Source organism: Oncorhynchus nerka, linkage group LG4 (assembly GCF_034236695.1).
Source record: "Oncorhynchus nerka isolate Pitt River linkage group LG4, Oner_Uvic_2.0, whole genome shotgun sequence".
In the NCBI taxonomy this organism is placed as follows: Eukaryota; Metazoa; Chordata; class Actinopteri; order Salmoniformes; family Salmonidae; genus Oncorhynchus; species Oncorhynchus nerka.
The window spans coordinates 86,987,976-87,014,121 of NC_088399.1; the positions used below are offsets into that span (position 1 = coordinate 86,987,976).

At 40.9% G+C, this 26,146-nt stretch overlaps 1 protein-coding gene across 4 annotated transcripts in view; it reads right to left on the reverse strand.

The window, feature by feature from the left end:
• Positions 1-25,041, reverse strand: part of LOC115128714 (protein NDRG1-like) — a 27,685-nt gene extending 2,644 nt beyond the window's left edge. Inside the window, exons 1-14 of one of the 4 annotated variants that reach the window (XM_029658813.2) lie at positions 24,840-25,041; positions 12,313-12,394; positions 12,035-12,109; positions 10,973-11,008; positions 6,683-6,788; positions 6,191-6,311; positions 5,130-5,192; positions 4,382-4,442; positions 3,854-3,940; positions 3,573-3,617; positions 3,298-3,401; positions 1,555-1,617; positions 1,315-1,366; positions 924-971 (exon numbers count right to left, since the gene is read on the reverse strand). In XM_029658813.2, the coding sequence (XP_029514673.1) occupies positions 924-971; positions 1,315-1,366; positions 1,555-1,617; positions 3,298-3,401; positions 3,573-3,617; positions 3,854-3,940; positions 4,382-4,442; positions 5,130-5,192; positions 6,191-6,311; positions 6,683-6,788; positions 10,973-11,008; positions 12,035-12,091 (843 nt within the window). In that variant the 5' untranslated portion in view covers positions 12,092-12,109; positions 12,313-12,394; positions 24,840-25,041. Of the gene's footprint in view, positions 1-923; positions 972-1,314; positions 1,367-1,554; positions 1,618-3,297; positions 3,402-3,572; positions 3,618-3,853; positions 3,941-4,381; positions 4,443-5,129; positions 5,193-6,190; positions 6,312-6,682; positions 6,789-7,576; positions 7,744-10,972; positions 11,009-12,034; positions 12,110-12,312; positions 12,411-24,839 lie in introns of those variants that run through there. The other 3 variants (XM_029658812.2, XM_029658811.2, XM_029658814.2) reach the window with 3 other exon arrangements.
• Positions 25,042-26,146: the final 1,105 nt, after the last annotated feature.

Here is a 26,146-nt window from a genome sequence, read left to right on the forward strand (position 1 = left end):
CACAAAACAACTTCCCATTTAATATTTAACACTGTCTCAGCAAACAACAAGTTCCATTAACAACACGTGTCCATTAACATTAACAACACGTGTCCATTAACATTAACAACACGTGTCCATTAACATTAACAACACGTGTCCATTAACATTAACAACACGTGTCCATTAACATTAACAACACGTGTCCATTAACATTAACAACACGTGTCCATTAACATTAACAACACGTGTCCATTAACATTAACAACACGTGTCCATTAACATCACGTGTCCATTAACATTAACAACACGTGTCCATTAACATCACGTGTCCATTAACATCACGTGTCCATTAACATTAACAACACGTGTCCATTAACATCACGTGTCCATTAACATCACGTGTCCATTAACATTAACAACACGTGTCCATTAACATCACGTGTCCATTAACATCACGTGTCCATTAACATTAACAACAAGTGTCCATTAACATCACGTGTCCATTAACAACAAGTGACCATTTCCCTTAGCCTCTGGACAGCTAACACAGTTAACGTTGGTAAAACGTGCCCATTTGGTCACAGCCGGGGGCATGCATTTCATAGGTAAGCCTAAGTAGGTCAAACAGGAATAATTGTGATATGGGTCATGTTCATCAGGAACCAAACAGGGGTAAACAAACTCAAACAGGGAGGCCTCTAGCTGGACTTCGTGCAATAAATAATGCACATTTTTGTTTTCCGTTGCGAAACGTTTTATATTACATGCCTAATGAACAGGACCCTGGAGGCTGGGTACAGCAGCAGTAGCCTCAGCCTGTGGCAAGGCTAGCAAATCAGTCACCAGGTCATTACTGAGCTACTGGAAGCTTATCAGTGATCGCCTTTCCATGATCAGATCTGTTATGAGCAGCAGGAGGGAGATTGTTGGAGGCCACTCACCTTCAGCAATGTGGTCTTTGTCGGGTCCAGCTTAGTATTGCACTCCACCTGTGGATGCAAAGTACAGAGTTTAATTTAGCGACTAAATATAATTAATTTACCATAGTAGAGAACTAAATAGGTAGTCAAATTAAAGGAATTGGGGGAGTAATATTTCATTGCTAGAATTGTTTTAGTTGTGTTTGACTTCTTTCCCTATTTTGTCCCATGTTTGAATCATAAACTACATTTTTAACCTTCCATTGTTAATCTTTAAAAATCTCCTGTTAACTTAGGTGAATGTTCAACGCATCAACACATGTTCCTAGGGACCGGGCATGAGGACCAGAGGCATTATCGTTAATGATTTGTTTATGACATTTAGGATTACAGAGTGTGTACTTGAACTTACCACAGCGTCAACGGCCGGAGAGCTGTCTCCTACCACCAACAGAGAAGGACACCTGAGAGCAATAACAGGAATTGGAACAAATTTCAACCTGTTGGGTTAGAGGACTACAGGGCCAAGAGTTTCCTCCACTATGTGACCTATTGACCAGGCTATAACTAGGGCCCAGAGTTTCCAGGTCAGGGAAAACTAGCAATGTGAGGTGATTGAGGTATGGTGAAAGTCAGAAGGTTTGGAACTCACGTCAGGGTTCTGACGGTGACTTTTCCACCAGGAATGGGCCTCTCAATCTCCAGATCCCGCCGGCTGGGATGGGAAAAGGTGGGATATCAGTGAGGCACCCAATTTACATACATATATTACAAATATAATAAATATACTATTAAACACATGAGACATTGAATATATTAGAAATACATAGATAATATATGTTCATAGGCAGTTTTCAATGTACTCTGGAAGACTTTGAAGACTTGATAAAATATATACGGAACAAAAATATAAAACGCAACATGTAAAGTGTTGATCCCATGTTTAATGAGCTGTCACAAAACACAATGCCACAGATGTCTCAAGTTGAGGGAGCGTGCAATTGGCATGCTGACTGCAGGAATGTCCACCAGAGCTGTTGCCAGAGAATTGAATGTTAATTTCTCTACCATAAGCCGCTTCCAACATCGTTTTAGAGAATTTGGCAGTACGTCCAACCCTCCTCACAAACGCAGATCACGTGTAACCACACTAGCCCAGGACCTCCACATCCGGGCTTCTTCACCTGCAGGATCGTCTGAAATCAGCCACCCATACAGCTGATCAAACTTTGCACAACTGAAGAATTTCTGCACAAACTGTCAGAAACCTTCAAGGAAGCTCATCTGCGTGCTCGTTGTCCTCACCAGGGTCTTGACCTGACTGCAGTTCGGCGTCATAACCGACTTCAGAGGGCAAATGCTCACCTTTGATGGCCACTGGTATGCTGGAGAAATACGCTCTTCACGGATAAATCCCAGTTTCAACTATACTGGGCAGATGGCAGATGGCGTCGTGTGGGCGAGTGGTTTGATGATGTCAACGTTGTGAACAGAGTGCCCCATGGTGGTGGTGGGGTTATGGTATGGGCAGGCATAAGCTATGAACAACAAACACAATTGCATTTTATTGATGGCCATTTCAATGCACATAGTCACCGTGACGAGATCCTGAGGCCCATTGTCATGCCATTCATTGGCCGCCATATCCTCATGTTTCAGCATGATAATTCACAGCCCCATGTCGCAAGAATTTGTACATAATTCTTGGAGCTGAAAATGTCCCAGTTCTTCCATGGCCTGCATACTCACCAGACATGTCACCCATTGAGCATGTTTGGGATGCTCTGGTTTGAAGTGTACGACACTGTGTTCCACTTCCCGTCAATATCCAGCAACATCCCACAGCCATTTAAGAGAAGTGGGACATCATTCCACAATCAACAGCCCAATCAACTAACTCTAGGAGATGTGAAGGAGATGTGTCGCGCTGCATGAGGCAAATGGTGGTCACACCAGATACTGACTGTTTTTTCTGATCCACACCCATACTTTTTCTTTAAGTTATCTGTGACCAACATATCTGTATTCCAGTCATGTGAAATCCATTGATTAGGGCCTAAAACATTTATTTCAATTGACTGACTTCCTTATATGAACTGTAACTCAGTAAAATCTTTGTAATTGGTACCTTTTGCTTTTCTATTATGTTGATGAGTAGTCAACATATGCTCATGGTATTCTTAAGTAATAAGGCTTGAGAAGGTGTGGTATATGGCCAATATACCACGGCTAAGGCCTGTTCATATGCACAACGCAACGCCGAGTGCCTGGACACAGCCCTTAGCCGTGGTCTATTGGCAATATACCACAAACCCCAAAGGTGCTTTATTGTTATTATAAACTGGTTTACAAAATAATTAGAGCAGTAAAAATACATGTTTTGTCATTTATTTACCTGTTGTAAGCTTTAACAAAGTGTTGAAGGTTGTACTGGTTCATGTCATTCATGATGTGATGGCGGTAGGTGGCGATAAGGTCATGGTTGTTGGAGATTTCCTCCTACAGAGACAATAATAAACACCTCCTCAGACTCTGATCTAGAGTCACAGTACTGAACATTCTAAGCCAGTTTATATCTATGTAGCCGACAATTAGAATAGATTCAGTGGAATTATGTTGACGTGATTTGCCGTTTCAATCACCGTCTCTATCTGGGGGCTCACTGCTTACCTTTCCGAAGAGATGGCCGATGAGCATGTCAGGCAAAGGAGTGACCTGAAAAGAGATTCAAAAGCAGATTTATATCACAGCAACGTTGTGATGCTGTATACACATACATAGTTATGTGATGCTTTGTTGAAATGGGTAGAGAATGTCCCTAGCTGATTGGGCGGGTGGGACTTTTGTGATTTTGTGACAACTGTTGACAATGTAAAAAAGGGCTTTATAAATCAAAGTGGAATGATTGTTGTGGATCTGTGGTTGTGTGGACTTCAGGAGATGTGTAGTACCTTGTTTGTAGCCCAGTCCATCCACCCCTCAGCACAGGGGTTGATATTAATCAGAACCAGGCCTTCCACCAACGTAGGGTAGTCCAGCTAAAAACAGAAACAAACATTCAGTCACTGACTTCTTAATGGTGAAAATATTTTTTAAAGTACTCGTTGAAACTTCAAAGGGGTCGATTTTATTCACTATACTCATTGAAACCTCAATGTTTCATAACAGAGAGAGGTCAGATGTGGGTCAGTTAGGAGTTAAAACATCCTTTGTGTTCCTCCATTGCTGGGTATCAGCACAGTGAGACTGTCCCCACAGAGTCGGGTGTTTTGGTGCGGAGCCAGTCTAGAAAATTCCACAGACTCTCAGCAGCAGGCTAAAGCAATAAGCAGGAGTGAACTGCCAAAATCAGCACAGCATCACTGGAAACATTGGTTTCAGTTCTAATCCCGGTTTGATTAAAACTCTTCATAATGAAGCAAACTTAAGCATAACTGAAAGGGGAAATGAGGAAGGAGGGAGGAGGACATCAAACTCACAGCGAATCTTGCAAGGATGTAGGCTCCAGCTCCGACGGCCATTCCAATGACGCTCTTCAGACTGTGGTTAACAAACAAACAGAGAGAATATCATCGGAATCTCTTTTTTGATCCAAAATGGATGCAGGTCTAATACACCATGGTCTGTTTTCAGCAAAGAATCCCAGAGTAGGAGTGCAGATCTAGGATCAGTCTTATTCATCATGATCTACAGGGCAAAACAGCAGTTGTAATCTGAGACGCATTATGAATATGAATCCTGAACGGTCAGCAGTGTAAACCCTATGGACTGGGTTCAAATGTATGAGGATGTCACGTACTGACCATAGAAAGCCTTTATTTTCTATGGTGGAGTAGGTCAGGGTGTGACTGGGGGGTGTTTTAGTTTATTATTTCTATGTGTAGTTTAGTTTTTGTATTTCTGTGTTGGCCTGGTATGGTTCCAAAATAGAGGCAGCTGTCTATCGTTGTCTCTGATTGGAGATCATATTTAGGCAGCCTTTTCCCACCTGTTGTTTGTGGGATCTTGTTTTTGTATTGTTGCTTTTGAGCACTACAAGGCTGTACGTTTGTTTGTTTTTCTTTATTGTTTTTGTTGCTGGTTCACATTTAAATAAATTATGATGAACCCAAATCACTCTGCGCCTTGGTCTACCCATTTCGACGAGCGTTACAAAGGAGAAATACATTGCATAATGAAATGATCTGATCAATTTCAAAATCGTATAAAGTCCTTCTTTGGACTTACCCAAAATGCTTGAGGACCAGGGGGAGAGACTCAGACAGCAGATCCATGGAGGGGTACTCGTACCTGGAGAGAAAACAACAACCGTCAGGGTTATAGTACTTCAATTGTCAACACTTTACAATGCATCTTATCACAGCCCTCCATCTCTTTATTCCATCCATGGCCTTACACTGGATTCTGCTATCTGTTTTTCACTTTGAATATCTCTCCTATTCAAGTGTCAAAACATTCAGGTAAAAACAAGCAGTGTAAACTAAGCTAATGATTTATCAAGAGAGTGTAAATGTGTCACAAAAGTCATCTAGATCAACAATAAATAACTTTGATGGGGGCCACAAATAATCTGAACTCATCGTGCGGGGCTTCAGTTGCTCGCAGGGCTGCATCATTTTTTAAAACATTTTATAGTTAATGTTGTGCAATTCACATTTTTCCATGGTGTGTAGAGAGAATGTTGCTGTTTTAAAGCAAGTTTGCTGCAATTCTACACATTTTAGCATGGGGCGGAGAGAAGATTTTGCAACTGATTTCATGCAATTCTAAAAGTGAGAGAAATGTTTGCAGTTAATATATCTGACTGAGACTGTATCAGAAAATTGAATGGGGCCCCACGGCTGTAAATTCGACCATATTAACAAGTTTAGATAGCTGGCCGCAAAACTAACTTAGTAATCTTAAAAACGTACAACCAAATTTCGAAATTGCAACTTGTGTACTCTACTATTCTAACTCACAACAGTAAATTGAGACCCCGACTGAGTAAAAAAATAAATAATAATAATTGATCTGGGGATCTTCAAAAGGAAGCATCGGGCCGCCAGTTGCCCTTCGGGCCGCCAGTTGCCGTGTCCGTCTGTCTGTCAAAGGGTGACAGACAGACGGACACGCTGGCAAACAGACAGGCAAGCTGACCTACATTTGGTGCTAAGGCGAGGTGTGGCGTGGACTATAGGTGGTTTAACGGTGGGTTCGATTCCGGTCCATTCTCTCCTCTATATTCCCCTCAGTACTATCCAATCAACAAAATAATCTGTGGGATGATGCTAGGCAACTGGACTCACCCGGTAGAGAAGGTGCTGGCCCCCTCGTGCTGTCCAGGGGCATCGACATGGCACACAGCAAAGTGCTGCATGATCTCCTGCATGTCCTCATGCTGGAACATGGAGTCAAAGCACGTCTTGTCTGAAACAACATGGAGGGCAGGTACAAGATGTTAGTGATGAGGTCTCGCATGATTTGTAGATGTCAGATGTCGAACACGGTGACATGGTGACCATTGAGTGTTTCTTCTCAACGTTAGATAATGCTAATAAATAGATAAATCTATTCCATTTGCCATTATTTAGCCAATAAAGAGAACCAATTCTCTTCTACAACAATTGACTCAAGCTAAGTTAATTTATCTGTCGTTAACCAGCCGTTACAATCAACAGACATTCTCATTCACTCTGAAGGCAGTAAAACCAAAGTGCATGGGAGCTTTAGACTCACATTGGGGGGGTGACATTAAATTCATTAAATATTATGGGATGAATTAAGTGTATGGGGCTTACGGTTCAGTCCAATGTCATGGAAGGTGAGGATGACGGGGCGGTCTCCTTTGGGCACCCCCTTCATGGTGCAGTGGATCCTTCCATGGGGAGTCTCTACATTGTGCTCCTAAAGATGGAATAAACCATGGTTAGCAAATAGGGGTACCACAGAAATCAGTCAACTTTCTGAGAAAATGTTATCCATAGCAAAAATAAACATTATTGAAGAACTGTACCCGACCTGGACAAGGTAAACCCTAAGCGAAACAGAGTTGAACTGCACCAAGGTATCCATGCTTAGCAGAGAATGGTATTCCAGAACACTGTTCAAACACACCAATACAGCCTATAGCTCATGTGGTGAGCCCTGAAGATGGCAGTGGACAGAACTTTATTTCATTTTTTACTTTGATCTGCATGTGTTTTTTCTCCAATACTCAACACATTGTAATCAGAATACATCCACTGACATAAAGTCCTTCTGAATAAGAGAAAATGTAAATGACCAAAATGTAAATGCTTCATCCGTAACAGCCATTCAAAACAAAACACATCCATACAACACATGTATCCAACCTTCTGTAAATCAGACCATTGGCTCATGCAAAAGAAGTTAGCCTTTCTGCATCTAGTTCTTTCAGTATGTTCCGTTTCTTGAGGAGTCGTCAGCCAGAGCGTCTGGCAGTAATGCTTCAAATAATCAACAATATTCAATCCCACATCATGATTTCTGACTGATGCATATTACTTCAAAGGGACCATTAATCCACAATATTTCTCACAGTCTGAGATGTTCTCTTCATTTCAATCCCACAAAGGTATAAACAGACGAAAAGCTACAGAAGGTAAACAAGCCCAAGACTATCCATCAAAGCACACTATCAACTATAGACAGAGAGACCCACTAGTACTCACAGAGGTTTCAATCTCAGCCATAACACACTCCATGTCTGAATCCCCCTCAAGAACCATGTTTTCTAGTGCCTTTTCGGTCACCCGTAGGGAGTAGTGAACTGTGAACGGATGTAGTGTTCTGAGCTATAGATCGAATTGGTGGTAAGCTTATGTAAAGGTGCTTATGAGGGGACTTGCCTGAGGGTTGTGTTTTATACCCCTGGTACTTACTACTCTGCATAAGACCTGGCCTCCCATGGTGCTTTGCACGGTGGTCAAAACAAGCTAATTCTAGCTGAAGAGATCCTTAAATTGGATCAGCACAATGTCAGACAGTGGGGCAGCATGGGATATTTAGTGAAGAGTAGTGCAAAGTGAAGAGTAAGCAAGCCATCAGATCAATGGGAATATACAAGAGCAATGATTAACCTTTAACCCCTTTTGTCAAAATATCCTGATTTGTCAACACATCAGGCAGTCAAGAAAGTGACAAAATAGCACTGGCAACACTAGCAATATAATGAATTATTACTTTTCATAAGCATGTCTGACGCCTTTATAGTGTATAAACTCATAGTATGTTAAGTCTGTCTGTGGTAATGTTTCAATAGATTGAAAATGACAAACTCAAGATCGTTATGAGATACATATCTTGTCTTATTGGTCTATTTCACAATAATCTGGGATAACAATCCACCATTATCAATGAGGGAGAACCATCTTTATACTACTACTCGATAAGATAAGAGACTATTGGCCCCTAGGGGGAATTTTGTTTGAGGCATTGTGTGAAGGTTCAACTTCATAGGTGGCCGGTAGCCTAGTGGTTAAGAATGGTGGGGCCAGTAACCGAAAGGTCTCTGGTTTGAATCCCTGAGCCAACTAGGTGAAAGATCTGTGCCATCAAGCTTAACTTAACCCTAATTGCTCCTGAAAGTCACTCTGGATAAATTACTTTGTCATAAACACCATACACTGACCAAAACAACTCCAGTTTGAGACCCTTAGGAGGGAGGTTGGGTGTAGAATAGAAGGTCAGGGGCAAAGTCAAGACCCTAATGGCACCCCTATCGCACAGCTTTTGACCAGATTTCTAGGGCCCTGGTCCAAAGTAATACCCCACATCAGGAATAGGGTGTCATTTGGAATGTAATAAGAGTCAATTACATAACTGAATCCAGTTCAACCAAGTCTTCCCTCCAGTAAGAACATTCACATAACCTGTTTACATGACTGGGGGTAAACAACTGAAGGCAGTGCCACCTAGGTAGCCAGGGCTAAATTAGTGGCCGTTTGATGCAGACACATGCTGAGCTAATCCCAGACGAGGACGAGGGAGAGGAGGAAGGAGGAGGGATACGTGTGGACCTAGTGTGTCTGAAGGCAGCCTCGGAATGGGACAGATGGATGAAGTGTCCCTCCTCTACCTACGTCACTAGGGCTCCAAGACACAAAGTGATTTTGAACGTTGCCCTGGAAACCTGAGTTGACTAATCCTAGCCGTCGTGAGGGTCGGTTAGCACGAGATGGTTGGCTGCAGGGATCATACCTCTACTGGCCTCATTGATAACACTCTAGAAGGAAAGCCGTTTAACTCCCAGGTTGAGAGTCAAACATTTGTAAAGGCACTTCAACAAGTTAACCATGATTGTTAGGTAGTGGTTTCTATGTGGTGCTATCCAAGGTCCTGAATGTACGTAGTTGGTACAGTATGTATGCTGTACAGTTGAAGTTGGAAGTTCACATACACCTTAGCCAAATACATAAAAACTGAGTTTTTCACAATTCCTAATCCTAGTAACAATTCCCTATCTTAGGTCAGTTAGGATCACCAATTTATTTTAAGAATGTGAAATGTCAGAATAATAGACAGAGATAATGATTCATTTCAGCTTTTATTTTTTTCATCACATTCCCAGTGGGTCAGAAGTTTACATACACTCAATTAGTATTTGGTAGCATTGACTTTAAATTGTTTAACTTGGGTCAAACATTTCAGGGAGCCTTCCACAAGCTTCCAACAATAAGTTGGGGGAACTTTGGCCCATTCCTCCTGACAGAGCTGGTGTAACTGAGTCAGGTTTGTAGGCCTCCTTGCTCGCACATGCTTTTTCAATTCTGCCCATACATATTCTATAGGTTTGAGGTTAGGTCTTTGTGATGGCCACTCCAATACCTTTACTTTGTTGTCCTTAAGCCATTTTGCCACAATTTTGGAAGTATGCTTGGGGTCGTTGCCCATTTGGAACAAACAGTTCTATTTTTGTTTCATCAGACCAGAGGACATTTCTCCAAAAAGTACGATCTTTGTCCCCATGTGCAGTTGCAAACCATAGTCTGGCTTTTTTTATGGCGGTTTTGGAGCAGTGGCTTCTTCCTTGCTGAGCAACCTTTCAGGTTATGTCTATATAGGACTCGTTTTACTGTGGATAAAGATACTTTTGTATCTGTTTCCTCCAGCATCTTCACAAGGTCCTTTGCTGTTGTTCTGGGATTGAATTGCACTTTTCACACCAAAGTACGTTCATCTCTATGAGACAGAACGCGTCTCCTTCCTGAGCGGTATGACGGCTGCGTGGTCCCATGGTGTTTATACTTGCGTACTATTGTACAGATGAACATGGTACTTTCAGGCATTTGGAAATTGCTCCCCAGGATAAACCAGACTTGTGGAGGTCAACACTTTTGTGGAGGTCTTGGCTGATTTCTTTTGATGTTCCCATGACGTCAAGCAAAGATGCACTGATTTTGAAGATAGACCTTGAAATACATCACCAGGTACACCTCCAATTGACTCAAATGATGTCAATTAGCCTATCAGAAGCTTCTAAGGCCACAACATTTTCAGGAATTTTCCAAGCTGTTTAAAGGCACAGTCAATTTAGTGTATGTAATCTGCTGACCCACTGGAATTGTGATACAAGTGAAATAATCTGTCTGTAAACAATTGTTGGAAAAATTACTTGCTTCATGCACAAAGTAGTTGTCCTAACCGACTTGCCAAAACTATAGTTTGTTAAAAAGACATTTGTGGAGTGGTTGAAAAACGAGTTTTAATGACACCAATTTAAGTGTATGTAAACTTCCGACTCCAACAGTATGTCAAGTCAACAGATAGTCACACAAACTAATACTACAGCAGGCCATACTTTTTCCACTTCAGATTACACAAAGGGTGTCGTCATCTCTTTGTATCAAAGAGCCCAACATGTGGACAAATCTTCCACCACAAATGGCTAAGGGGCACCAACTGCTGCAAGATGAAATATAAATCATTGCCCACTAGATGGGGCTAGATAATATTTAAATATCCTGACCTAATCCACGTGGAAATTCAACTGAGAGTAGGCGCTACACTGAAACAAGTGGATCATGTGTGGATTTTTATGGATATAAGTGTGGACCATAGGGACATACCTTTATCACGAGTTGTGCTACAGCCTCTCTCAACCCCTAGAAATGACAGAAACAGAACAGTTATATCAAGTTAAAGAGATACTTCAGGATTTGGTGAATGAAGCCCTTTATCTACTTCCCGAGTCAGATCAACTTGTGGATACCATTTTTATGTCTCTGTGTGCAGTTTGAAGGAAGTTGCTAACTAGTGTTAGCGCAATTGCTAACTAGGGTTAGCACAATGACTGGAAGTCTATGGTAACTGCTAGCATGCTAGTAGATACCATAGACTTCCAGTCATTGTGCTAGTCAGCATTGACTTGCAAAACTACTTCTAACTTCCTTTATACTGCAAAAATCCCAAACTATTCCTTAAAATTAAGCAATTAAGATATGATAACAGAGACAATAACTGTCCTTTGGGCTGAAATATGTTTTAAATATAGAGAAAGTGAAAAATGAATTTCTGTATCCATAAGGACCAGTTTCATTGTACTGTGTACATATTTCAGACAATTCCTGACATGCTAAACAGACATAATTCATCTATGGAGTTCATCTGTCATATAACAACAAAGTGTGAGCTACATGGTACTACTGGGCATGGTATAGATAGGGTGACAGGAAGAGCCCGTAAGATGAGTGCAGATGTCCCCTTCTGCAGCTGCTCTGTGACTGGCTGCATCCTGTATGTAGTATCCTGGACTGTAGTGTACTGTACAGTGTAAAGTGCTGTGGTGTTAGCGCCAACCACAGCCTGTGTCAGGTAGGGAGGGGCTTTGGGATTCCAGTTCAGTGGGGGAAAAGGCCAGGGGGCAGTGGGTTGTTGTTAACATGGCATACAAAGTTAATATTTGCACTTGTCTTTTCCTACTAGCACTGACTTTGCTGATAAATACTTTGTTGAGGAAATATATACTTGCTTGATATGACGCGTTCTTGTCTCACATAACTATCTTAAAATGAATGCACGAACTGTAAGTCGTTCTGGATAACAGCATCTGCTAATGACTAAAATGTACATTTTTCACAGACAAGTAAACCGCAGGCTATACATGCAAAGCAAATCACGTGTCTACTTACTGGCAATTCCCTGTCAACAAGCAGGGGTGCTTTTGACGCAACCTGGATATCATCCATGTCTTCAATTGAGGAAACCTGGAGGGAGAGAGGGATGGTGGGAGAGAGAAAGAGGAGAGGGAGAAAGAGTGTTATTTAGACCCATGAGCACTGGTTCAGCCAGTGGTGGAGCGTTCCTTCATGTTGGGAACCTTTCAATGAAAGGAAGTTTCATATTACACACATGCCTTTCTGATACTGTAGATGTGTTTTCATATCATGTTATTAGGATAATAACTTACCACTGATACAATCTTGTTAAACAGGTTCCAATGTGGATCTTATATGTACAGATGTAGGATCTTAATTTGAGCCAGTTTGATACTGCAGGAAAATAGTCCTGCAGCAACAGGAAATGTGAATTATTATGTGGATTATAATGAAGAGACATTTTTTTGTAGGGGTTGATACATTTTTTTGTTACGGCAAATCAAGTCTGACATTTTTAAGTGGAACCTACAAACTTTAGAAGCTCTTTTAAACCTTGAATACACAACATGTTTGCTGAGAAAATTCTCAGCTAAAAAAAGTGTGTTCAAATTAAGATACTACATCTGATACTACACCCCAACCAACCAAAAGTGAGAAAAGGCCTTTTCATTTCCATGACAACATCAGACTGTACAATTAGAATAAATTCTTATTTACAATGACGGCCTACACCGGCCAAAACCGGACGACGCTGGGACACCCAATCCCAGCCGGTTGTGATACAGCCTGTAGCAACCAATACAAGTTAATAGCAACTTTATTATTAAAAAGGCATTACAAAGCCAAAGTCGCTTTTCACTGCGCTACATTTCCTATAGCTACATTTCACTGTATAGCAGTACACCAGGCCCTATAGCTACATTTCACTGTATAGCAGCACACCAGGCCCTATAGCTACATTTCACTGTATAGCAGTACACCAGGCCCTATAGCTACATTTCACTGTATAGCAGCACACCAGGCCCTATAGCTACATTTCACTGTATAGCAGTACACCAGGCCCTATAGCTACATTTCACTGTATAGCAGTACACCAGGCCCTATAGCTACATTTCACTGTATAGCAGTACACCAGGCCCTATAGCTACATTTCACTGTATAGCAGTACACCAGGCCCTATAGCTACATTTCACTGTATAGCAGTACACCAGGCCCTATACCTACATTTCACTTTATAGCAGTACACCAGGCCCTATACCTACATTTCACTGTATAGCAGTACACCAGGCCCTATACCTACATTTCACTGTATAGCAGCACACCAGGCCCTATAGCTACATTTCACTGTATAGCAGTACACCAGGCCCTATACCTACATTTCACTGTATAGCAGTACACCAGGCCCTATAACTACATTTCACTGTATAGCAGCACACCAGGCCCTATAGCTACAGCTACAGTTTCCAATGCATTCTAAACCAAAATGAACTCAAATGAACTCTTATGAGAGTTGCTCCGGCTGCTTGCTATTTCGACAGAGGCGAGGGAGAAACGAAATCAAGCTGCTGTCTGCAGATCATGCTGTTGTGGATCGTGATGCCATTTTGGTAGGAGAGTGGGAGCGCTGCTGTGCATGCTAATCAAATCAGATGGTAAACAGGCGGGGGCTTTGTGTCCGGCAGGCCGAGGCAGGACAGGCAGGACAGGCTTGTATAGGCCAGGAATCAGGCTCTTCCTCTGTGGTGTGGTGGGCTAACTGGGCTTGGCCGGCTCACAGGAAGCTACTGACAAGGCACAGCTTCCATAGCTCCCATCACACACACATTCTCTGTGACTAATCCTCTCTCATACCCTCTCAGTAAATCTCTCCCTCTTCCTGCCTCACTCTTTCTTTCTTGCTGTGTCTCTCTCCCCCTCTGTCTCTCCTGTTCTCAGCTATAACAGTATATTTTGCATCTGATCTACCTACAGGTTTGAGATGCGTCTCTACAGGTTTCAGATGTGTCTCTTCTGGGTAATCTTTAACCTTTTACTGCAGTGATGCTAAATCAGTGGGCTAAACATTATTGATAGTCTTAAACAAATGTACTTTGAAACAAAAGTGTGCACCTCACACACACATGGTCATGGGCAAAAAAAGGAGACACCTGTACCATGTCAGATATAATGTTGAAATGTATTACATTTTGAGTCTGCGTCCCAATATTACACTTTATATACATCAGAGAAGACTGAAATATAACAAAACTGTGACATACTGTATGTGTCCATTTATTAAACGCAATAATCTTTATTAATTATGAAAAATATTAACAACATTCCACTCATGAGGCCAAAAGGGGCACTTTTGGCCATTGACTGCATGAAAGGGCTACAGGAAGTGATTCATTTTTGGGCATCTGGCCAGCTTTTCAACAAAACAGCTTCCTGACTCTAGGGTTTTGTGCCAAATAACACCCTATTCCCTATGTAGTGTTGGTCAAAAGTAGTGTACTACATAGGTAGTCATTTGGTATGCACTTCAGCCAGGCCTCACAATAGCGTAGAGATGAAGAGTAGTATAAAAATAATAATAATAATCAAATTTAAAAAAGGAAATATTTCTGTGGTTTTTAGGAAAAACATGGATGCTTTCTACTGCAAATCCTTTGTTGGAGAAACTGTCCGCCAGCTCCCACTGACATTCCAACATTCAATTCAACTGAAAGCATGTGAGAGAAGTTACGTAACCATAAATAATCTGGAAATTCAGATAACAGAAAATATTTATTTACAGCAACAAGGTTAATCCTACTTAGCATAGGAAAGTAACATTAAACCCAAACCAGTTTCCAGACCTGTAAATAGGCTAGGTGCTGAGCAAGTAGTTTGAGGCCACTAGGCAAACCTATATTTACAAGATAAGATTCCCTTCTGACGCCCCATAACTAATATTTTACCTGGCGGTATCAAACACCTCTCAGGACATCAGTAATGTCTCGTTGAGATCCACATGGGGCACCTCATGAGTACAGAACTCTCCCAATCCAATTCAAATGGCTTTAGTGGCATGGGAAACATACGTTTGCATTGCCAACGTAATTGAAACAGGTAATAAACAAAAGTGAAATAAACAATCTAAAACGAAGAGTAAACATTACACTCACAAAAGTTCCAAAGAAAGAGACATTTCAAATGTCGTATTATGGCTATATATATATATATATATATATATATATATATATGGATTTTTGTTTTAGATTCCGTCTCTCACAGTTGAAGTGTACCTATGATAACAATTACAGACCTCTACATGCTTTGTAAGTAGGAAAACCTGCAAAATCGGCAGTGTATCAAATACTTGTTCTCCCCACTGTATGTGTATATATATATATACAGTGTAACAATATTCAAATAGTTAAAGTACAAAATGGAAAATAAACATAAATATGGGTTGTATTTACAATGTTCTTCACTAGTTGCCCTTTTCTTGTGGAAACAGGTGACAAATATTTCTGCTGTGATGCACACTGTGGTATTTCACCCAGTAGATACGGGAGTTTATCAACATTTGATTTGTTTTCGAATTCCTCGTGGGTCTGTGTGATCTGAGGGAAATATGTGTCTCTAATATGGTCATACATTTGGCAGGAGGTTAGGAAGTGCATCTCAATTTCTACCTCATTGTGTGGGCAGTGAGCACATAGCCTGTTTAGGGCCAAATAGCATTAGTTTGGAAGGGCCAAATAGCATAGTTTGGAAGGAATTAACCAAAAAAACTGAGCAATGTGTCAAGTAATTATCTTTTTGTTTTCTCGTGATTTGGTTGGGTCTAATGGTGTTGCTGTCTTGGGGCTCTGTGTGGTTTGTTTGTGAACAGAGCTCCAGGACCAGCTTGCTTAGTGGACTCTTATCCCGGTTCTTCTCTCTGTGGATAATGGCTGGGAATCTCTCCCTTTTAGATGGTTGTAGAACTGAACCACTCTTTTATGGATTTTGATAATTCGCAGGTATCTGCCCAATTCAGCTCTGTATGCATTATTTTGTGTTTCACGTTGTACAAGAAGGATATTTTTTCAGAATTCTGCATGCAGAGTCTAAATTTGGTGTCCCCATTTTGTGAGTTATTGGTTGGTGAGCAGACCCCAGACCTCACCACCATAAGGGTCAATGGGTTCTATAACTAAGTCAAGCATTTAGCCAGATCCTAGGTTTTGGCCTTTCTAGGGAGTTTGTCCTAGCCACGGTGCTTCTACACCTGCATTGCTTGCTGTTTGGGGTTTTAGGCTGGGTTTCTGTACAGCACTTTGATACATCAGCTGATGTAAGAAGGGCTATATAAATAAATTTGATTTGATAAATGGTATATGTCACGCCCTGACCTTAGAGCTTTTTATGTCTCTATTTTGGTTTGGTCAGGGTGTGATTTGGGTGGGCATTCTATGTTAATTTTTCTATGTTTTTGTATTTCTTTGTTTTGGCCGGGTATGGTTCTCAATCAGGGACAGCTGTCTATTGTTGTCTCTGATGGTGAACCATACTTAGGTAGCTTTTTCCCACAGGGTTTTTGTGGGTAATTGTTTTCTGTATAGTTTAGTTTCCTTACAGAAGTGTTCGTTTTCCTCTTTGTTATTTATGTTTTGATTTAATAAAATATCATGAACATGTACCACGCTGCGCTTTGGTCCAGTCACTTACAGGAAGAGGAGCGTGACAGTATGTCAAATTTCATGTTCATTTTGATGGCGTAGAAGGCCCTCAGATCGTTTACAACTTTGAGGAAGTCACCTGTTGTGCTGATGTTTAGGCCGAGGTATGTATAGTTTGTGTGCTCTAGGGCAACGATGTCTAGATGGAATTTGTATTTGTGGTCCTAGCAACTGGACCTTTATTGGAACGCCATTATTTTTGTCTTGCTGAGATTTACTGTCAGGACCCAGGTCTGACAGAATCTGTGCAGATCTAGATGCTGCTGTAGGCCCTCCTTGGTTGGAGACAGAAGCGCCAGATCATCAGAAAACAGTAGGCATTTGACTTCAGATTCTAGTAGGGTGAGGCCGGGTGCTGCAGACTGTTCTAGTGCCCCCGCCAATTTGTTAATATACATTTGAAGTCGGAGGTTTACATACACCTTAGCCAAATACATTTAAACTCAGTTTCACAATTCCTGACATTTAATCCTAGTAAAAATTCCCTGTCTTAGGTCAGTTAGGCTCACCACTTTATTTTAAGAATGTGAAATGTCAGAATAGAGTGATTTATTTCAGCTTTTATTTCTATCATGGGGTCAGAAGTTTACATACACTCAATTAGTATTTGGAAGCATTGTCTTTAAATTGTTTAACTTGGGTCAAACATTTCGGGTAGCCATCCACAAGCTTCCAACAATAAGTTGGGGGATTTGTGACCAATTCCTCTTGACAGAGCTGGAGTAACAGACGGGTTTGTTGGCCTCCTTGCTCGCACATGCTTTTTCAGTTCTGCCCATATATTTTCTATAGGATTGAGGTCAGGGCTTTGTGATGGCCACTCCAATACCTTGAATTTGTTGTCCTTAAGCCATTTTGCCACAATTTTGGAAGTATGCTTGGGGTCATTGTCCATTTGGAAGACCCATTTGCGACTAAGCTTTAACGTCCTAACTGATGTCTTGAGATGTTGCTTCAATATATCCACATAATTTTCCTACCTCATGAGGCCATCTATTTTGTGAAGTGCACCAGTCCCTCCTGCAGCAAAGCACCCCCACAACATGATGCTGCCACCCCCGTGCTTCACGGTTGGGATGGTGTTCTTTGGCATGCAAGCCTCTCCCTTTTTCCTCCAAACATAATGGATTAAAGGGCCAAACAGTTCTATTTTTGTTTCATCAGACCAGAGGACATTCCTCCAAAAAGTATGATCTTTGTCCCCATGTCTGGCTTTTAGTCTGGCTTTTTATGGCGGTTTTGGAGCAGTGGCTTCTTCCTTGCTGAGCGGGCGTTCAGGTTATGTCGATATAGGACTCGTTTTACTGTGGATATAGATACTTTTGTATCTGTTTCCTCCAGCATCTTCACAAGGTATTTTGCTGTTCTGGGATTGAGTTGCACTTTTCACACCAAAGTACGTTCATCTCTAGGAGACAGAACACATCTCCTTCCTGAGCGGTATGACGGCTACGTGGTGCCATAGTGTTTATACTTTTGTACTATTGTTTGTACAGATAAACGTCTGAAGATACCACGTTCAGAAATTGCTCCCAAGGATGAACCAGACTTGTGGAGGTCTACAATTATTTTCTGAGGTCTTGGATGATTTCTTTTGATTTTCCCATTATGTCAAGCAAAGAGGCACTGAGTTTGAAGGTAGGCCTTGAAATACATCCACAGGTACACCTCCAATTGACTCAAATTATGTCAATTAGCCTATCAGAAGCTTCTAAAGCCATGACATAATTTTCTGGAATTTTCCAAGCTGTTTAAAGGCACAGTCAAGTGTATGTAAACTTCTGACCTACTGAAATTGTGATACAGTGAAATAATCGGTCTGTAAATAATTCTTGGAAAAATGACTTGTGTCATGCACAAAGTACATGTCCTAACAGACTTTACAAATCTATTGTTTGTTAACAATACATTTTCAGAGTAGTTGAAAAACAAGTTTAATTGACTCCAACCTAAGTGTATGTAAACTTCTGACTTCAACTGTATGTTGAAGAGCTCAAGCTGCATCCCTGTCTCACCCCACGGCCCTGTGAAATAAAAGTTTTTGCCAATTTTAACCACACACACACACTTGTTTCTGTACATTAATTTTCTAATGTTGTATGTTTTTCCACCAACAATGCTTTCCCTCAATTTGAATAGCAGACCCTCATGCCTAATTGAGTCAAAAGCTTTTGCCTTTGTTTTTTTTGTTTGTCAATTAGGTTGTGCAGTAGAGGTCGACCGATTAATCGGAATAGCCGATTAATTAGGGCTGATTTTAAAGTTTTCATAGCAATCGGTAATCGGTATTTTTGGACAAGTTTTTTTTATATTTGCCCATTTTTATTTTTTTACACCTTTATTTAAACTAGGCAAGTCAGTTAAGAACACATTCTTATTTCCAATGACGGCCTAGGAACGGTGGGTTAACTGCCTTGTTCAGGGGCAGAATGACAGATTTTTACTTTGTCAGCTCAGGGATTTGTTTTTGCAATCTTCCGGTTAATAGTCAAACGCTCTAACCACCTACATTACATTGCACTCCAGGAGGAGCCTGCGTGGCAGGCTGACTACCTGTTATGTGAGGGCAGCAAGAAACCAAGGTAAGTTGCTAGCTAGCATTAAACTTATCTTATGAAAAACAATCAATCTTAACAATAACTTGTTAACTACACATGGTTGATGATATTACTAGTTTATCCAGCATGTCCTGCGTTGCATATAATCGATGCGGTGCCTGTTAATTTCTCATCGAATCACAAACAAGCGCATTTGCAAAAAAGCACTGTCGTTGCACCAATGTACCTAACCATAAACATCAATGCCTTTCTTCAATACACAAGTATACATTTTTAAACCTGCATAATTAGTTAATATTGCCTGCTAACATGAATTTCTTATAATTAGCGAAATTGTGTCACTTCTCTTGCAGCAGTTTGGGCCGCCTGGCTCATTGCGAACTGTGTGAAGTCCATTTATTCCTAAGAAAGGCCGTAATTAATTTGCCAGAATTTTACATAATTATGACATAACATTGAAGGTTGTACAATTTAACAGCAATACTTAGACTTAGGGATGCCACCCGTTCGATAAAATATGGAACGGTTCCGTATTTCACTGAAAAAAAAAATGTTTTGTTTTCGAAATTATTAGTTTCCGGATTCTACCATTTTAATGACCAAAGGCTCTTATTTCTGCGTGTTATTATATTATAATTAAGTCTATGATTTGATAGAGCAGTCTGACTGAGCGGTGGTAGGCAGCAGCAGGCTCGTAAGCATTCATTCAAACAGCACTTTTGTGCGTTTGCCAGCAGCTATTGCGCTGTTTATGACTTCAAGCCTATCAACTCCCGAGATTGGGCTGGTGTAACCGATGTGAAATGGCTAGCTAGTTAGCAGGGTGCGCGCTAATAGCGTTTCAAACGTCACTCGCTCTGAGACTTGGAGTAGTTGTTCTCCTTGCTCTGCATGGGTAACGCTGCTTCGAGGGTGGCTGTTGTCGACGTGTTCCTGGTTCGAGCCCAGGTAGGAGCGAGGAGAGGGACGGAAACTATACTGTTACACTAGCAATACTAAAGTGCCTATAAGAACATCAAATAGTCAAAAGGTATATGAAATATAAAATGGTATAGAGAAAAACAGTCCTATAATAACTACAATCTAAAACTTCTTACCTGGGAATATTGAAGACTCATGTTAAAAGGAATCACCAGCTTTCATATGTTCTCATGTTCTGAGCAAGGAACTGAAACGTTAGCTTTCTTACATGGCACATATTGCACTTTCACTTTCTTCTCCAACACTTTGTTTTTGCGTTATTTAAACCAAATTGAACATGTTTCATTATTTATTAGAGGTTAAATAGATTTTTATGATGTATTATATTAATTTAAAATAAGTGTTAATTCAGTATTGTTGTAATTGTCATTATTACAAATAATTAATCGGTAATAGAGGCCGATTAATCGGTATCGGCTTTTTTTGGTCCTCCAATTATCGGTATCTGCGTTGAAAAATCATAATCGGTTGACCTCTATTGTGCAGTGTAAATACGTGGTCTGTTGTCCAGTAATTTGGTGAAAAGCCAATTTGACATTTGCTCACTTCATTGTTTTCACTGATGAAATGTATGCAGAAACACACTCCTTACTCTCTCTGAGCGCACTAAGATCTTACAACCTCCTAAGCACATCTACAACAACTAGAATAAACATGTATACCCTCCTAATGAGCATGATTCACATAGGCAAAACGTTCTGCTACAGACTGGCGTAAACTGTAAGGTAGGCTAAACGGCCTAAATAATGTATATACCGTATTCTGACACTAATATTTCAGTGACATTTCTTGTTAAATTCAGGGGAAGGCAAAATATGTTAACTTTAACAAAGATGGATTCATCACTCATATAAATAACTTGTCAGTGGTGGTAAGCGACGGAGGTGTTTTGTTAGTTACTCTCCAACTGTGTGGGAATATGACAATGACAGTATTGCCACAGATACAGCTGTGTGGTGGTCAACTGCGTATCAGATCCTAAGCTTCCTGAGGTTTCCTTCCATTCTTCTGTTCTGCTACAATTTGTGCGTAGACACGAACAACAGACAATTCACTAAAATAATCTGGCCTGCAGAAGTGAGACTGCCTTATGCAATCATCCAAAACAGGAAATATTAGAGGGATAAAGTGTCTGCGTTACAAATATTAAACGCTTTCTGACTGAGAAGGCCTTAAATGTTGAGATCGACTGCTTAAAACAAGATAATGTAAGTTATATGTTACAAAACACCAAATCTCCACTACTTTGTTGACAAAATCCATTTGTGGACTTCTGATTAGAATTGGGAAGCAAAGTCTCCCTTTTAGATAGAATTAAGGCCACTGCCACTCTGTCTTCCCCTTCATATGGGTTAAATCCAGAAACCAATCCAGCTACATCTACACAAACAATGATTACTTCCCTAATCTTTCGTCGCCCAGTTAATCTGTCAAATCCCCTCATTCTGAAATATTAGCAGCAGGGCAGGCTGCTGCTTGCTAAATTAAGCTCTTACAGACATACATTTTGATATGGTAAAAGATATCAAAATGTATGTGCATGGCTCATACTAGGGGGATGATAGAGTTATTTTTGTCTTTATGCACACTCACAAGACCCTACACACTTACCCACACCGACACTCCAACACACATACGAACACTCACTCCATCATTGCTCACACACACACACACACACACACACACACACATTTGCACATACATTTACACCCACTCACATACAATCATCATACAGTGGGGCAAAAAAGTATTTAGTCAGCCACCAATGGTGCAAGTTCTCCCACTTAAAAAGATGAGGCCGGTAATTTTCATCATAGGTACACTTCAACTATGACAGACAAAATGAGAAGAAAAAAATCCAGAAAATCACATTGTAGGATTTTTAATGAATTTATTTGCAAATTACGGTGTAAGTATTTGGTCAACTACAAACAAGCAAGATTTCTGGCTCTCACAGACCTGTAACTTCTTCTTTAAGAGGCTCCTCTGTCCTCCACTCGTTACCTGTATTAATGGCACCTGTTTGAACTTGTTATCAGTATAAAAGACACCTGTCCACAACCTCAAACAGTCACACTTCAAACTCCACTATGGCCAAGACCAAAGAGCTGTCAAATGACACCAGAAACAACATTGTAGACCTGCATCAGCCTGGGAAGACTGAATCTGCAATAGGTAAGCAGCTTGATTTGAATAAATCAACTGTGGGAGCAATTATTAGGAAATGGAAGACATACAAGACCACTGATAATCTCCCTCGATCTGGGGCTCCACGCAAGATCTCACCCCGTGGGGTCAAAATGATCACGAGAACGGTGAGCAAAAATCCCAGAACCACACGGGGGGACCTAGTGAACGACCTGCAGAGAGCTGGGTAACAAAGTAACAAAGCCTAACATCAGTAACACACTACGCCGCCAGGGACTCAAATCCTGCAGTGCCAGACGTGTCCCCCTGCTTAAGCCAGTACATGTCCAGGCCCGTCTGAAGTTTGCTAGAGAGCATTTGGATGATCCAGAAGAAGATTGGGAGAATGTCATATGGTCAGATGAAACCAAAATAACTTTTTGGTAAAAACTCAACTCGTCGTGTTTGGAGGACAAAGAATGCTGAGTTGCATCCAAAGAACACCATACCTACTGTGAAGCATGCAGGTGGAAACATCATGCTTTGGGGCTGTTTTTCTGCAAAGGGACCAGGACGACTGATCCGTGTAATGGAAGAATGAATGGGGCCATGTATCGTGAGATTTTGAGTGAAAACCTCCTTCCATCAGCAAGGGCATTGAAGATGAAACGTGGCTGGGTCTTTCAGCATGACAATGATCCCAAACATACCGCCCGGGCAACGAAGGAGTGGCTTCGTAAGAAGCATTTCAAGGTCCTGGAGTGGCCTAGCCAGTCTCCAGATCTCAACCCCATAGAAAATCTTTGGAGGGAGTTGAAAGTCCGTGTTGCCCAGCAACAGCCCCAAAACATCACTGCTCTAGAGGAGATCTGCATGGAGGAATGGGTCAAAATACCAGCAATAGTGTATGAAAACCTTGTGAAGACTTACAGAAAACGTGTGACCTCTGTCATTGCCAACAAAGGGTATATAACAAAGTATTGAGATAAACTTTTGTTATGGACCAAATACTTATTTTCCACCATAATTTGCAAATAAATTCATTAAAAATCATTGTAATTTTGTCTGTCATAGTTGAAGTGTACCTATGATGAAAATTACAGGCCTCTCTCATCTTTTTAAGTGGGAGAACTTGCACAATTGGTGGCTGACTTAATACTTTTTCCCCCACTGTATATGCTGCTGCTACTTTGTTAATCATATATCCTGTTGGCTAGTCATCTTACCTCGATACATATCTACCTCTATCAATCCAGTATCCCTGCACATGGCAAATATGGTGTTGAACTGACCCTGTATACAGTATGCTTATTTACTTTATTGTATTCTTCTTATTTTTATATCTTCTGTGTTTTGTTTCTACAGTGTTATTTTTAGTATTATATTGTTATTGATTACTGCAAAGGCATTTCACTGTACTTGAGCATGTGACATTAAAACATGATATAGTTGGTCTGTGGATACCACAAAAACATACGCTAATAAGGTAAAAGGTTGAACCAATTCAAATGAGAGGGGATGCTATAGAAACTGAAGGATGGGTATTTCACTACTAGACGGTCACTGCGTAGGCCATCTTACTTTGGACTTAGCTACATTCATTAGTGATAGCTGCCAAGCATACTTGTGAAAACAAAAATCATGTATCATAATTGAACAAATATCCTCTCAATCCTGAAAGACCCTGTCCTTGTTATATCTCTTAAACAGAACTGTATCTTGAAATAGTGAGAACACTGACATTACTTCCTAATGAAAGAGACAAATATTTCCTTTTTGTATCATATTTTGTCACTTTTCTTCTGAAAATAATTGTCATGCCATCTTAATGTCACACTTCATCGTCTGCCCATGCTGTCACGTCCACAATTGCTTGACTGTAGGCAACCACCCCTGGGTATTTTGACTACACGTACTAATAAAAACACAAACGCAAGCTTGTGCACCCACTATTACACAAACAAAAGCAGAAGGTATACGGTTGTTTCGTTATGAGGTAGAGGCGTCCACAGAATCCGGTCACGCAGCCACTCCATTGTTGAAAACGTAAACAAACAATCTTCCTGTGTGGCTTAGCGGTGCTCGTGGCACGTGCATAGCAGCATGTAATACGTTTACACGCAATAGCAGCTACACTGGCACGAGCATCTGGACAGTTTAAAAAGGACCTGTATTTTTAGGACCTGCATTTAATGTGGAATGCGTTGTAATATCCTGAGATCTACCAATTCAATATATATATATATACATCTCGACTTTCAAATATCTGACTGAGTGGAAGTTATAACATCAAAAATAGATACTATAAAAGGAATACAAAATGTGAAAAATATCGATATCACTGTAGTCAATGAAAGTACGATTTTATACAAACCAGAAACAAAAATAAAATGCAGACTTACAAAGTGTAAAGTTGTATAGAAATTACAACGTCATAATAATTATGATAACCATATTCATCGTTCTTGATGCAAAATAACTTACCGGTAAAGCTTGATTGTCCACTGGTGATCACCCACAACAAGTCCTTAAACACTCTTTAAATGGTTTGCAAATCGCCTCAGTACTATTTCTTCACTATAACAAAGATTTGGTTATTTACTACGTGCAACTGAAGCGCGGATGTATTGGACGTTTATAAAGACCTCAGACCAGCCTCTTTCCCCTTCTCCACTTGCTATTGGGCAATATCGCTGCATTTGGTAAAACAGCTACACAGTTTACAGCGGTTGCACGACAAATGGGATGACACAGAGACTGCTGATTAAAGTGTGTCAATAGCACAGTTGTAGTGAAGTATTAGTACATTCACTTCTCACCTCTTAACTACATATGTATATCTCCGGACATGTGTGCATTTATGTAGTGCAGTTATTGCATTTACTCATTTTGCAACGCGTGTAGAATCAGAGAGGGATCACTTTGATGTGAGTTTTTTTCGGGGAAGTTTGTTACTTTGTCAACAGTCCATTTTTTGTGGTTAGGTGATAATTGCTGGGATATTACTTGGGTACACTTTCACTAAACTGTGGCTGGGTGTGTTCTGGAATCTTGGCAACCCTGTCGTATTTATATGAGACCATGCCAAACAAATGAATCTGCTTTGAGTTTTAAGGGAAAGGGAGGCTGGGATGTATTTCTCACTCCCTCTTTGGAAGAGGAGGAGGAGCAGGAGAATGCCTGCAACCTTGGGTTTGTATTCTCCAGAGAGTAGCTCTGGTCCAGGTCAATAAGCTTTGGAAGAGGAGGAGGAGCAGGAGAATGCCCTCAACCTTGGGTTTGTATTCTCCAGAGAGTAGCTCTGGTCCAGGTCAATAAGCTTTGGAAGAGGAGGAGGAGCAGGAGAATGCCCTCAACCTTGGGTTTGTATTCTCCAGAGAGTAGCTCTGGTCCAGGTCAATAAGCTTTGGAAGAGGAGCAGGAGAATGCCCTCAACCTTGGGTTTGTATTCTCCAGAGAGTAGCTCTGGTCCAGGTCAATGATGCACATTCCTTCACTAAGGATCACACACTCACGCCCTGGACCAGAGATAAGTCTGTATGAAGGGAAGCCATGCCCCTTCCCTCAGCATTTCCGGATGGGATATTGGGGATCCTCTGCAGATGGAAAACACTATCTCTGTGTTGGTCAATCAATACTAGAACCAATACTAACTCCAGTTTGACCTCTGGTCAAAAGTAGTCCACTACATAGGGTGCTGATTGGGACGCAGGCATGATCTAGGGAGAGTTGCACTTGTACTTTTGTACTCTACTTGACTGATTCATACTGTATGTGGTCAATAACATTTG